The 13,700-nt window shown below is 30.1% G+C and overlaps 2 protein-coding genes and 1 long non-coding RNA gene across 3 annotated transcripts; 1 reads left to right on the top strand and 2 right to left on the bottom strand.

Moving 5' to 3' along the window:
* Positions 1 to 1,758: 1,758 nt before the first annotated feature.
* LOC111414747 (neuropeptide-like 3) lies at positions 1,759 to 2,193 on the bottom strand. The gene is made up of 2 exons (XM_023046184.2): positions 2,102 to 2,193; positions 1,759 to 2,045 (listed from the first exon to the last, which is right to left on the bottom strand). Exons 1-2 carry the CDS (start codon positions 2,111 to 2,113, stop codon positions 1,797 to 1,799), a joined length of 261 nt encoding a protein of 86 aa, XP_022901952.2. The 5' UTR covers positions 2,114 to 2,193; the 3' UTR covers positions 1,759 to 1,796.
* A 413-nt stretch (positions 2,194 to 2,606) lies between these two features.
* On the top strand, positions 2,607 to 12,381 carry LOC111414748 (cuticle protein 18.6-like). The gene is made up of 4 exons (XM_071194554.1): positions 2,607 to 2,655; positions 2,707 to 2,943; positions 11,629 to 11,790; positions 11,991 to 12,381. The coding sequence occupies exons 1-4, from the start codon at positions 2,644 to 2,646 to the stop codon at positions 12,207 to 12,209; spliced, it is 630 nt and encodes a 209-aa protein (XP_071050655.1). The 5' UTR covers positions 2,607 to 2,643; the 3' UTR covers positions 12,210 to 12,381.
* Positions 3,085 to 3,519, bottom strand: LOC139428989 (uncharacterized). Its single transcript, XR_011639691.1, has 2 exons — positions 3,317 to 3,519; positions 3,085 to 3,263 (listed from the first exon to the last, which is right to left on the bottom strand). It is a non-coding gene; the product is annotated as an uncharacterized lncRNA (long non-coding RNA).
* Positions 12,382 to 13,700: the final 1,319 nt, after the last annotated feature.

Below are 13,700 nucleotides of genomic sequence, written 5' to 3'. Positions count from 1 at the left end.
ACTGGAGAGCGGTAGAAAATTTGGCTTATTATAGAGATGTATTGGGAAAATTTCAGAACAATAATATTCCTGGCGATTCTCGAGAAGACAGTGGGGACGAAGAGCCTAGTTTATGTGAATCAACCGAAAATATACCTGATGTTACAGTTTAAGAGGTTTTTAAGTACAGTTTTTAAATAACATATCTTTCAAAAAATAAAGTTTCCTGTTATTAGCTACAAAGAGATTTGATTCACTTTCAATTCATGCCTAATCCATTTTGTTCAGATTCAAATGAGCCTTAATCCACAGTTTGGTAGCAAACGCAACCAAACACCATTTTTAAATCCACTTTGTGATTTTTATATCTATTTCAAAAGACGTGGTTATAGAATTTTTGAAACTTCAGTAAGTCTTCTAATAACAAATAAATTATGTTTGAATTATTAACGCCAAAATCATCCCAAAATACTTTTTTGCCGTTTTCTCAAAATCGAAAAATTTGGACTTAAGGGTATTTGAAACCAAACAACTCAAAAGTGTTTTTCATAGAACCTTGGCTAGTAAATGGATATGTTTTCATAACAGTTACTTTTTCATTACTGCTAACTGCAATGATCAACAAATTTCAATAAGACTACACTATGATTCTCTTTATAGTTATAAACATAATAATTACAACCACTATTCTATATAGCTTCAATAAAAACATGTTTATCGTCAAGCGTCCAAATATTTGAGTCAATATGAGGAAAAAACTCAAGCTGACTTCACATTCACAACATTATCTATAAAATTAAGAAGATTGGGTAATCTTTGAAATGTTTTGGAGATTCGATTATATCTTTGGATAACATCTTATCATGCTTTAGGACCTTAGGCTTAATTCGGTGTTAAATGTTGATCGAGGAAATGGAATTGCATTAAAAACCACGAAGTGGGAGTGAATCAGCCGATCACCTTGTATCTTTATGGCGTTTTCATAGAATTTACAACAATAAGTCATCTCTGGCTTCAATTAATTTAGAAATAATAAGCAGGTTTGCAGGATCGTGTAGATTTATCTGTGTAATTTACCCGATAGATATCATCTTGTTTCAATTTATATAAAAATAAAAAAACAGATTTATTTTTTGCAAAATTAATATTTTATTCAATCATGATTGTATGATAAAAGTGAAAGGCTGCAAACTCGAAGCAGGATCAAATGTAATGAAGAACTGGCAAAAGGGATGGGCCAATCAAGAAGTCAGGACCAGAATAAGGCTGAGAGGATGGGGAGAAATGGATCATTTTCTTAGTGACGTGAGCCTACTAAACCGTATCCACTGCGAGTGTTTGGGCGATAACAAGCATGCCTCCAATGGACTTGCTGGTGGAAGAGAGGAGCGCTATTCATGAGAAAGAAATAAAGTACAGGATGGAACCCAAAAGGAAGCGAGGTGGAACTTGCAAGATAGATGGACAGCGAAACTTATAGTGGATTTAGAAGCATAGACTCAGCGCAAATGGGGCGAACATAATTATCATCTAACAGAGCTCCTGTGAGGGGACGGAGTGTGCTATAAAATTAAGAGTCTTGGATATCTCTTGGCATACCTTGAAGACTCGATTATTTTTTTTTGATATCGCATTATAATACCCTTAAGTTAGAGTAGATCAGCTGAGCAACTTACAACAATAAGTCATCACACTTAATATAGAAAAAAAAAGCCTATTTGCACGTTCATGTGGAGATTGGTTCAGCATACAATTTTATAATTAATATAGAAACAAAGATTTATTTTTGCAAAATTAATATTTTATTCAATCATGATTTAGGCATAAACAACAGGAGCAGAGTAAGCAGAAACAGCTGGAACAGCTCCATGATAAGTACTATAACTAGAAACAACTGGAGCTGTATAAGCAGACACTACTGGAGATGTATAACCAGATACAACGGGAGATGAATAAGCCAATGGAGTTCCAACAACTGGTGCAGTATAAGCTGCAGTAACAATTCCCGGTTTTGGTTTTGGTTCTGGAGCAGCGACGGCTAAAGCCAAGATAGCAGCAAAAACAATCTAAAAAAAAATAAATTAATTAAATCAAACCCAAAATTAAAACTTAATCAACTTACAACTTTGAACATTTTGGTTGATTTGTTTAGTATAGCTTCGAATCGAAGTATGATTCACAAAAATTTTCGGTCACCTATTTATAGTAAACCTGCAAGTCACTTTGTTTCGGTAGCGCAGTTTTTTCTGTTGTTGTGATTACGAAATCAGATCGGGACAACAAAGGACGAATGTAAATGAGTTTAAGAAACGTGTTGTGTTTCAAGTGTAAAAGATAGTTGACATTTATGTCCGTCAATGGTTAAGTGCTGCAACCTGTGTCCGAAAAAAGAGTCTAATCTGCGATTGGGATCTGTATGAAAACCGTTTTTTTTTTCTTCTTAACGTGTTCGCAATGACATTTAACATAAAAAATCTTGTTTTAACCCACTTGTTTGCGTTTTCGTAATAGCAAACGTATTTTGAATGTAGGTACTCATGATGAATTTCGAATTGTGTCTACCCCACTTCGAAAAGGAACAAAATTTTGGTATAAATAGAGCATTTATTTTGGTTTTTGTATTATAGTTCAACCAGAAAGTAGAACAATAACAATCATCTCAAAATGTTCAAAGCTGTAAGTTCTTTTTTTATTATTATTAAATTTATTATTTTATTTTTTTTTAAGATTGTATTCGCTGCCTTTTTGGCTTTGGCTGTTGCCGCCCCCGAACCCAAACCAAAACCAGGACTTGTAGCTGCTGCATATTCCGCACCATTTGTTGGAGCTCCTTTGGCTTATTCTAGTTATTCTTCCCCTTATTCAGCACCAGTTGTTTCTGCATACACTCCACCAGTTGTATCAACTTATCATGGAGTAGCACCAGCTGTAGCCGCCGCTTATCACGCCCCAGTCGTTGTTGGTTAAAATTCTTTCTTCGATGATGTCTACCCTTCTTCTTTTTCTTTAGTTTCATTTAGTTTCATAGGAAATTGTAAATGATTTGTAAATAATTTCTGAAAATCCGTGTAAAATTATGATTTTGAAATAAAACCCTTTCCTTCATTCAATTTTTGGAGTTTTTATTCTATAAATTAGTACAAAAGAAATCGTAAAAAATTAAGCTAACATTATAATATCTAAAATTTAAATAATTTTAAAAGAATTTTAATCGGCTTAAATTTTCTTCTCGGTGCCGAATTAACCATCCCAATTGAAGCAACAAGAGCGACAACAACCAAAATCTAAAAAAGCAATAAAATTAAATAATTAAACACTTTTCTTTGATTTAACGTACCACTTTGAGATTCATTCTTGATAATTAGATTAATAAAGCACTAAATTGAGTATGAATCGGGTTGAATGAAGATGTGCTCTCGAACTTTTTTTCAACTCTCTTTATACTCGGAGGTGTCGAAATTTTTCGCGAAAAGTGGGGGTCATATAATAATAAATATATAACGACAAGAAAGTGTTACGTAACTTATGTAACGTAATAATCACTCTCGGTGGTCTTTCTTTTGTCCTTGGACCAGAGAAATTTTTGTACCGGCTCGACCCAGGTCAAGTGAAATTTTTCTGATTGTTTTAAGAAGTAATTATCATAATATGTTGAATAAGAAGCAAGTTTAAAAATAACTCTTAGATAAATGCGTTTTAAGTTGCACTTTTTGTTATAATATAACAAAACGATGACATCGTATACAACAATTTGAATAAAAACGATTTTTGATAAATCTTTAGGGAATTGTTGAAGATTCGTTGGGTTTTCCCCCATTTTTTGCAATCCCGCTCTAGACCTTTCCCCAAGGCTCCTCTTTACATTCTCTTGTTAAGAAGTTGCTTCTGTATCGCTCCTTCTTTCATGCTGACCACATGTCCTCATTGCAATCTTTGGATCTTCATGTATTCTGAAAATGTTCTTGGATATATCTTGTTCTCCATGTATTATTCTCTCAGGACTTTCACTTATTTCTCATTCTGTACTAAATATGCACTAAATGTTGAAATTAAATGAAAAACAGTTAGGCAAAAATAAGTAAGTCTGAAATCAGACTAAATGGAGAATGGAACGTCAATAAATAAACTAAACAAAAAAGAGGATGACTAGAAATAGACTGAATACAGAATGAAAAGCAAAATAATGATGGTACAGAAGAAAAAGATTGCAAAGATACTGCACAAAGTGTGGAAGACCACAAAATAGCTTGACAGAAATGCGGTAGACTGGATAATATAAGTGATAATAGTAGAAAAGGACTGAGAAGATACTGGAAAGACAAAATAGAGTTTGGACAAGGAAGAGGAAGACTGGGTAAAGATAGCTAATAGAGGAAAGAAACTGAATCGAGACTGGAAAGTGAAATATAACTTGGCAGAGATGAAAGAGGGTAAAGAAAGTCGAACGGAGACTAGAAGGACAAGGAATATACTGAGCAAAAGCTAACCAAAGTCAGGGAAGACCACAAAACAGCTGAGCGGAATGGCGAGTGAATGGATCAAAACTGATAGTGGTAGAAATAGATAGAGCAGGTGCTGTAAATGCAAAATACAGGGTGTTAATGAATGACGTGCAGATATTTCAGGAGGCGGTAGTACGCGACAAAATAGAAGAAAAATACTAATAAACATGTGGTCAAAAATGCGTCACTACAGAGTGGTTTACTTTATACATTTATGGCTATTTTCCTAAGGTATCTTGAAAACGGTGACAGATACGAGAATAACGCATTAGACCAAAGAGTTGAAGAAAAGCATAAGGAGTTTAAATACGATATCAAAATGACTATATATATTATACAGGCTGTTCAAACAAAAGCTTGCCGATGGTATAAAAATTAGGTACACGAAACAATGGGACACCTTGGTAGTGTGGCTCACGATTTTGTCATTTTATTGTAGAGATTTATAAACATGAGGTGTATACCAAATTTGAAATAATTATTCACAAAAACACCGAAGAAAAACATTTTAGACCACATGTTTATTAGCATTTTTCTCCTATTTTGTCGAGTACTACCGTCATCACCTGAAATATCTGCACGTCGCGTCGTTCATTAACACCCTGTATGGTGTAAGAAGAAAAACATAACTTGGCAAATATGAAACAGAAGGAATGTAAATTAGAAAGGCAAGAAAAAATGAGTGAGACTGGAGACTGAAAGAGACTAGGAAAAGCAGAAAGAATCTGAATCAATACTGGAATCACATACAAATGATTGGAAAACAAATTAGGAGACTGATAAGAGGTTGGAAACTGAAAAAGAAAATGATTACAGACTGGAAAGACCAGAAACCGAGTGGGCAGAAAGGCGTGAAACTGGGGAGAGATTAGTAATACTAAAAAGAGGGTGAACAGAGACTGGAAACACAAAAAAGACACTGAATGAAGTACAAAGTGTCGAAAAGGACTGGTTATAGAAGAAAAAAATTGAATGGAGTCTGGAAAGTGACTCAGCAGAAAAAGCGGGATTGACAAGAGACTAGTAAGGGAGGAAAGAAATTGAGTGGAGACTGGAATGACAAGAAACAGACTGCTTAGAAAGGTGTAAGGTTGATAAGAGAGTAGTATTAGATAAATAAACCTGAGCATAGATTGAATAGAGATATAATACTTGGCAGAGATGAAAGGTATTGAAAAATGACTGGTCAGAAAGGAGAAAAAACAGAGTTAAAAAAAGAGGCTGGGCAGAAGTGTGGGAAGTCGTTAATAGAAGAAAGAGACCAAGCAATGTCTGAAAAGACAAACAAAATATTGCATAATAATAATAACTTGAGTGAAGAAACTGTTTTTAGTGATAAGGCACTTAAGGCTGCCTCCTTTTGTATATATATGTGGAGCGGTGTGAGACCGAGTAGGGCTTCCAAAGCAGCCGTCGGACAGGATCTCATTGCACCCGTTATGTTAAGACATGCTAACCGCTGGATTTATGCCAGCTGTTTTTGGCCACCAAATCAATGAGGCGTAGGCGACCATGGTTCTGATTATTGCTACGTAGGCCCAATGAGCCATTCGTAGTTTGAGACCCCAGTTCCTTCCTAGGAGCCTGCGGCAGATCTGGTTTGCCATGATGGCCTTTTTCCTCACCTTATCTAAGTGTGAGTTCCAGTTTAGTTTACTGTCAAGTATTACCCCTAGGTATTTAGTTTCTGTTTTGAGGTTAATACAAATACTCAGTATGGATTTATTTCACAGCTGAACCCAATACATAAAATCATTATGATTTCATTATCATTATGATATCAGTTTCTCAATACAACATTGCCATTTCTCATTTTTGAAGGTAAACAATTTTCTTTGGTTAAATTCAAAAAATCATAATAAATCAACTAAATCTTTAATCGTTATGAAATCATCAGTATTTATACAACAAATTATGAGCTTTTCAATGAACTTGGCCGTTTTCAAAAATATCTTTTAGTTTTTGAGATATCAGTTTCTCAATACAACATTGTCATTTCTCATTTTTGAAGGTAAACAATTTTCTTTGGTTAAATTTAAAAAATCGCAATAAATCAACTAATTCTTTAATCGTTATGAAATCATCAGTATTTATACAACAAATTATGGGCTTTTAAATGAACTTGGCCGTTTTCAAAAATATCTTTTAGTTTTTGAAATATCAGTTTCTCAATACAACATTGTCATTTCTCATTTTTGAAGGTAAACAATTTTCTTTGGTTAAATTCAAAAAATCATAATAAATCAACTAAATCTTTAATCGTTATGAAATCATCAGTATTTATACAACAAATTATGAGCTTTTCAATGAACTTGGCCGTTTTCAAAAATATCTTTTAGTTTTTGAGATATCAGTTTCTCAATACAACATTGTCATTTCTCATTTTTGAAGGTAAACAATTTTCTTTGGTTAAATTTAAAAAATCGCAATAAATCAACTAATTCTTTAATCGTTATGAAATCATCAGTATTTATACAACAAATTATGGGCTTTTAAATGAACTTGGCCGTTTTCAAAAATATCTTTTAGTTTTTGAAATATCAGTTTCTCAATACAACATTGTCATTTCTCATTTTTGAAGGTAAACAATTTTCTTTGGTTAAATTCAAAAAATCATAATAAATCAACTAAATCTTTAATCGTTATGAAATCATCAGTATTTATACAACAAATTATGAGCTTTTCAATGAACTTGGCCGTTTTCAAAAATATCTTTTAGTTTTTGAGATATCAGTTTCTCAATACAACATTGTCATTTCTCATTTTTGAAGGTAAACAATTTTCTTTGGTTAAATTTAAAAAATCGCAATAAATCAACTAATTCTTTAATCGTTATGAAATCATCAGTATTTATACAACAAATTATGGGCTTTTAAATGAACTTGGCCGTTTTCAAAAATATCTTTTAGTTTTTGAAATATCAGTTTCTCAATACAACATTGTCATTTCTCATTTTTGAAGGTAAACAATTTTCTTTGGTTAAATTCAAAAAATCATAATAAATCAACTAAATCTTTAATCGTTATGAAATCATCAGTATTTATACAACAAATTATGAGCTTTTCAATGAACTTGGCCGTTTTCAAAAATATCTTTTAGTTTTTGAGATATCAGTTTCTCAATACAACATTGTCATTTCTCATTTTTGAAGGTAAACAATTTTCTTTGGTTAAATTCAAAAAATCATAATAAATCAACTAAATCTTTAATCGTTATGAAATTATCAGTATTTATACAACAAATTATGAGCTTTTCAATGAACTTGGCCGTTTTCAAAAATATCTTTTAGTTTTTGAGATATCAGTTTCTCAATACAACATTGTCATTTCTCATTTTTGAAGGTAAACAATTTTCTTTGGTTAAATTTAAAAAATCGCAATAAATCAACTAATTCTTTAATCGTTATGAAATCATCAGTATTTATACAACAAATTATGGGCTTTTAAATGAACTTGGCCGTTTTCAAAAATATCTTTTAGTTTTTGAAATATCAGTTTCTCAATACAACATTGTCATTTCTCATTTTTGAAGGTAAACAATTTTCTTTGGTTAAATTCAAAAAATCATATTAAATCAACTAATTCTTTAGTCGTTATGAAATCATCAGTATTTATACAACAAATTATGGGCTTTTAAATGAACTTGACCGTTTTCAAAAATATCTTTTAGTTTTTGAGATATCGGTTTTTCAATACAACATTGTTATTTCTCATTTTTTAATGTAAACAATTTTCTTTGGTTAAATTCAAAAAATCGCAATAAATCAACTAATTCTTTAATCGTTATGAAATCATCAGTATTTATACAACAAATTATGGGCTTTTAAATGAACTTGGCCGTTTTCAAAAATATCTTTTAGTTTTTGAAATATCAGTTTCTCAATACAACATTGTCATTTCTCATTTTTGGAGGTAAACAATTTTCTTTGGTTAAATTCAAAAAATCATAATAAATCAACTAAATCTTTAATCGTTATGAAATGATCAGTATTTATACAATAAATTATGAGCTTTTCAATGAACTTGGCTGTTTTCAAAAATATCTTTTAGTTTTTGAGATATCAGTTTCTCAATACAACATTGTCATTTCTCATTTTTGAAGGTAAACAATTTTCTTTGGTTAAATTCAAAAAATCATAATAAATCAACTAAATCTTTAATCGTTATGAAATGATCAGTATTTATACAACAAATTATGAGCTTTTCGATGAACTTGGCCGTTTTCAAAAATGTCTTTTAGTTTTTGAGATATCAGTTTCTCAATACAACATTGTCATTTCTCATTTTTGAAGGTAAACAATTTTCTTTGGTTAAATTCAAAAAATCATATTAAATCAACTAATTCTTTAGTCGTTATGAAATCATCAGTATTTATACAACAAATTATGGGCTTTTAAATGAACTTGACCGTTTTCAAAAATATCTTTTAGTTTTTGAGATATCGGTTTTTCAATACAACATTGTTATTTCTCATTTTTTAATGTAAACAATTTTCTTTGGTTAAATTCAAAAAATCGCAATAAATCAACTAATTCTTTAATCGTTATGAAATCATCAGTATTTATACAACAAATTATGGGCTTTTAAATGAACTTGGCCGTTTTCAAAAATATCTTTTAGTTTTTGAAATATCAGTTTCTCAATACAACATTGTCATTTCTCATTTTTGGAGGTAAACAATTTTCTTTGGTTAAATTCAAAAAATCATAATAAATCAACTAAATCTTTAATCGTTATGAAATGATCAGTATTTATACAATAAATTATGAGCTTTTCAATGAACTTGGCTGTTTTCAAAAATATCTTTTAGTTTTTGAGATATCAGTTTCTCAATACAACATTGTCATTTCTCATTTTTGAAGGTAAACAATTTTCTTTGGTTAAATTCAAAAAATCATAATAAATCAACTAAATCTTTAATCGTTATGAAATGATCAGTATTTATACAACAAATTATGAGCTTTTCGATGAACTTGGCCGTTTTCAAAAATGTCTTTTAGTTTTTGAGATATCAGTTTCTCAATACAACATTGTCATTTCTCATTTTTGAAGGTAAACAATTTTCTTTGGTTAAATTCAAAAAATCATAATAAATTAACTAATTCTTTAATCGTTATGAAATCATCAGTATTAATACAACAAATTATGGGCTTTTAAATGAACTTGACCGTTTTCAAAAATATCTTTTAGTTTTTGAGATATCGGTTTTTCAATCCAACATTGTTATTTCTCATTTCTAAAGGTAAACAATTTTCTTTGGTTAAATTCAATAAATCATAATAAATCAACTAAATCTTTAATCGTTATGAAATTATCAGTATTTATACAACAAATTATGAGCTTTTCAATGAACTTGGCCGTTTTCAAAAATATCTTTTAGTTTTTGAGATATCAGTTTCTCAATACAACATTGTCATTTCTCATTTTTGAAGGTAAACAATTTTCTTTGGTTAAATTCAAAAAATCATAATAAATCAACTAATTCTTTAGTCGTTATGAAATCATCAGTATTTATACAACAAATTATGGGCTTTTAAATGAACTTGGCCGTTTTCAAAAATATCTTTTAGTTTTTGAGATATCGGTTTTTCAATCCAACATTGTTATTTCTCATTTCTAAAGGTAAACAATTTTCTTTGGTTAAATTCAATAAATCATAATAAATCAACTAAATCTTTAATCGTTATGAAATTATCAGTATTTATACAACAAATTATGAGCTTTTCAATGAACTTGGCCGTTTTCAAAAATATCTTTTAGTTTTTGAGATATCAGTTTCTCAATACAACATTGTCATTTCTCATTTTTGAAGGTAAACAATTTTCTTTGGTTAAATTCAAAAAATCATAATAAATTAACTAATTCTTTAATCGTTATGAAATCATCAGTATTAATACAACAAATTATGGGCTTTTAATTGAACTTGACCGTTTTCAAAAATATCTTTTAGTTTTTGAGATATCGGTTTTTCAATCCAACATTGTTATTTCTCATTTCTAAAGGTAAACAATTTTCTTTGGTTAAATTCAAAAAATCATAATAAATCAACTAAATCTTTAATCGTTATGAAATTATCAGTATTTATACAACAAATTATGAGCTTTTCAATGAACTTGGCCGTTTTCAAAAATATCTTTTAGTTTTTGAGATATCAGTTTCTCAATACAACATTGTCATTTCTCATTTTTGAAGGTAAACAATTTTCTTTGGTTAAATTCAAAAAATCATAATAAATTAACTAATTCTTTAATCGTTATGAAATCATCAGTATTAATACAACAAATTATGAGCTTTTAAATGAACTTGACCGTTTTCAAAAATATCTTTTAGTTTTTGAGATATCGGTTTTTCAATCAAACATTGTTATTTCTCATTTCTAAAGGTAAACAATTTTCTTTGGTTAAATTCAAAAAATCATAATAAATCAACTAAATCTTTAATCGTTATGAAATTATCAGTATTTATACAACAAATTATGAGCTTTTCAATGAACTTGGCCGTTTTCAAAAATATCTTTTAGTTTTTGAGATATCAGTTTCTCAATACAACATTGTCATTTCTCATTTTTGAAGGTAAACAATTTTCTTTGGTTAAATTCAAAAAATCATAATAAATTAACTAATTCTTTAATCGTTATGAAATCATCAGTATTAATACAACAAATTATGGGCTTTTAAATGAACTTGACCGTTTTCAAAAATATCTTTTAGTTTTTGAGATATCGGTTTTTCAATCCAACATTGTTATTTCTCATTTCTAAAGGTAAACAATTTTCTTTGGTTAAATTCAATAAATCATAATAAATCAACTAAATCTTTAATCGTTATGAAATTATCAGTATTTATACAACAAATTATGAGCTTTTCAATGAACTTGGCCGTTTTCAAAAATATCAGCTGAACCTAATACATAAAATCATTATGATTTCATTATCATTATGATGTTAGAATTTGTAATAATCCGCAATTTCGCGTTAATAGTACGACTTTAATCTTAATAGGTAATTTAAAAGCTTCTTATTTTTAATTCAAATTAAATTTCAAAACGAAACGAATAATTTAATTTTATTGTTTTGTTTTTATATATAAATGTTAAAAATAATAGAGTTTATAATATTATATAAGAATTTGTAAATTGAATTTAATTAGAAATTCGACACAAATGAGTTACAAAACGATATTGAAGAATTGATACTTGGCCAACACCTACAACACACAACCTCGATTAATTTGGTATGCCGCCACCGACTTCGCATTGCATCAAATGGGACAAGATCACCGCAGGGTAATTGGTATTCATGGGGCTTTTTGGTATGCTTACACTTAATATCGCTTCATCGATGGGCACATTGTGTATATAAGTCATTGGTTTTTCCAATCGGGCATCAGTTTTTCGGGTTTCATTCGACCAAAGTAAACACAAACAATCAACATGTTCAAATCGGTAAAGTTATTAATTTTGTAGTTAATAATTTAAAAAAAAAAGTGCTTAAATATTTTATTTTTTTTAGATATTCATCTTCACCATCATCTTCGCGATGGCTTTCGCAGCTCCAAGCCCAAAACCAAAACCGGACGTTTTAGTTACATCACCGCTTGTGTCAGCGCCTGTTGCTTATTCAGCTTATACAGCACCATTAGCCTACAGCAGTTACGTTTCTCCGTATTATAACGGATACGTTTCGAGTTATTCTTATCCTTACGCTGCCGCTGCTTATACATATTTCTAGACGGGACTTGAAAACTTGACCACCAAGACTGACATTACTTACTACCACATTCTTTAACGATGACTTAGACAAAGACTCCGGACTAAGACTTATACCAAAAAAAAAAAATTAAAAAAGACAAAAACAATGTAGGTTTATATAGAAAAAAATAAATTTGCGATTTGAAAATGAATGTGTGATTTTTATACTAACAGTTTCGAAATTAATTGCAAAATAGGGCGAGATATAACCTAAATAAGGGTGGGTTTTTTGTGGGTGGAAAACGGAACTAAATAGATTTTGTTTTGTCACGAGCGCACGATAATACAAAAGAATACCGGTAGCTGCGAGATTATGTAACCGCAAGTTCGTTCTGCCAAGCGCGTGCGCTCATCTTTATGGATGGACCGCATTGTAATCGGCAGGACAATTGCGACCGTTGCAATTGAGCTCGTTGAACTGACCGTTTTAGTTTTTTAAATACGACGCTGACGCAATTTTCTATTGAAATATTGAATGAAAATCCAGTTAAAATTCGCCAAAAGAGCAATATATTGTAATAATAGACGTAATAATAGACAAACATAATCCACCTTTAAACAAACAATTATCACTAATTGTAAGGCACAAACAACTGTTAATGTGCTGTTATCAACATGAAAGAAATCGTTAACATAGTTGCAATAATTAATTATTAAAGGAACGCTAAATAATTTATTAGCATTGACAACTCTAAGTGCAGAAATTTCATCAAGAAGTTAAGGCAAGAAAGGTTCCAGATATCTTTAAGAGAGCATCTACAAAACGACATACTGACTTATATATCAGAAACTTGGGCGGATATATCAAAAACCACAAGCATGTTAAGAGCTACAGAAATGAGAACACTGAGGGTGCTTGATGTTGCGTTTTTTATGAGCGAGATATTGGAGAGACCATGAGGCCTGTCCTCATTTTAGAGTCGAAAAGGACTTCAGCAATCGAAGAGGCCTGATAAAGCATAAAAAATGAGATATTGTCTTAAATAGAGAGGAAGAAGAAGGAACGTTAAATGAGTTATAACGCACCAAGAATAAAATAAAAAAAAAATATTTATTATTTTAGTTTATATTATTTAAATTTCAGTTACAGCTGTATAATAAATGCATTGATAACACAATCTATATCAAATACTTATATTAAGAAATTATTCAATCTAATTCTAGCTCGGGTTTTATTAACTTTAAAAGTCTACTTATTTTAAGATTGTAAGACATCAATAACTTTAGTACCTTTGATTCTGAAAGATGTTTGAACGTCTCTGAAATAATTTCTGTAAATAATTTTCTTCGATCAAATTCAAAAAATTATAAAACAAATTATAAGCTTTTCAATAAAAAAAGCCACTTTCAAATACATCTTTTAGTTTTTGATATATTAATGTTTAAACCTAACATTGTTTTTCTCATTTTTGAAGGTAAACAATTTTCTACGGTCAAATTCAAAAAATCATAATAAATCAACTAAGCCTTT

Source organism: Onthophagus taurus, chromosome 1 (genome assembly GCF_036711975.1).
Source record: "Onthophagus taurus isolate NC chromosome 1, IU_Otau_3.0, whole genome shotgun sequence".
NCBI classification, from domain to species: domain Eukaryota; kingdom Metazoa; phylum Arthropoda; class Insecta; order Coleoptera; family Scarabaeidae; genus Onthophagus; species Onthophagus taurus.
This window is presented reverse-complemented; position numbering and strand designations above follow the sequence as displayed.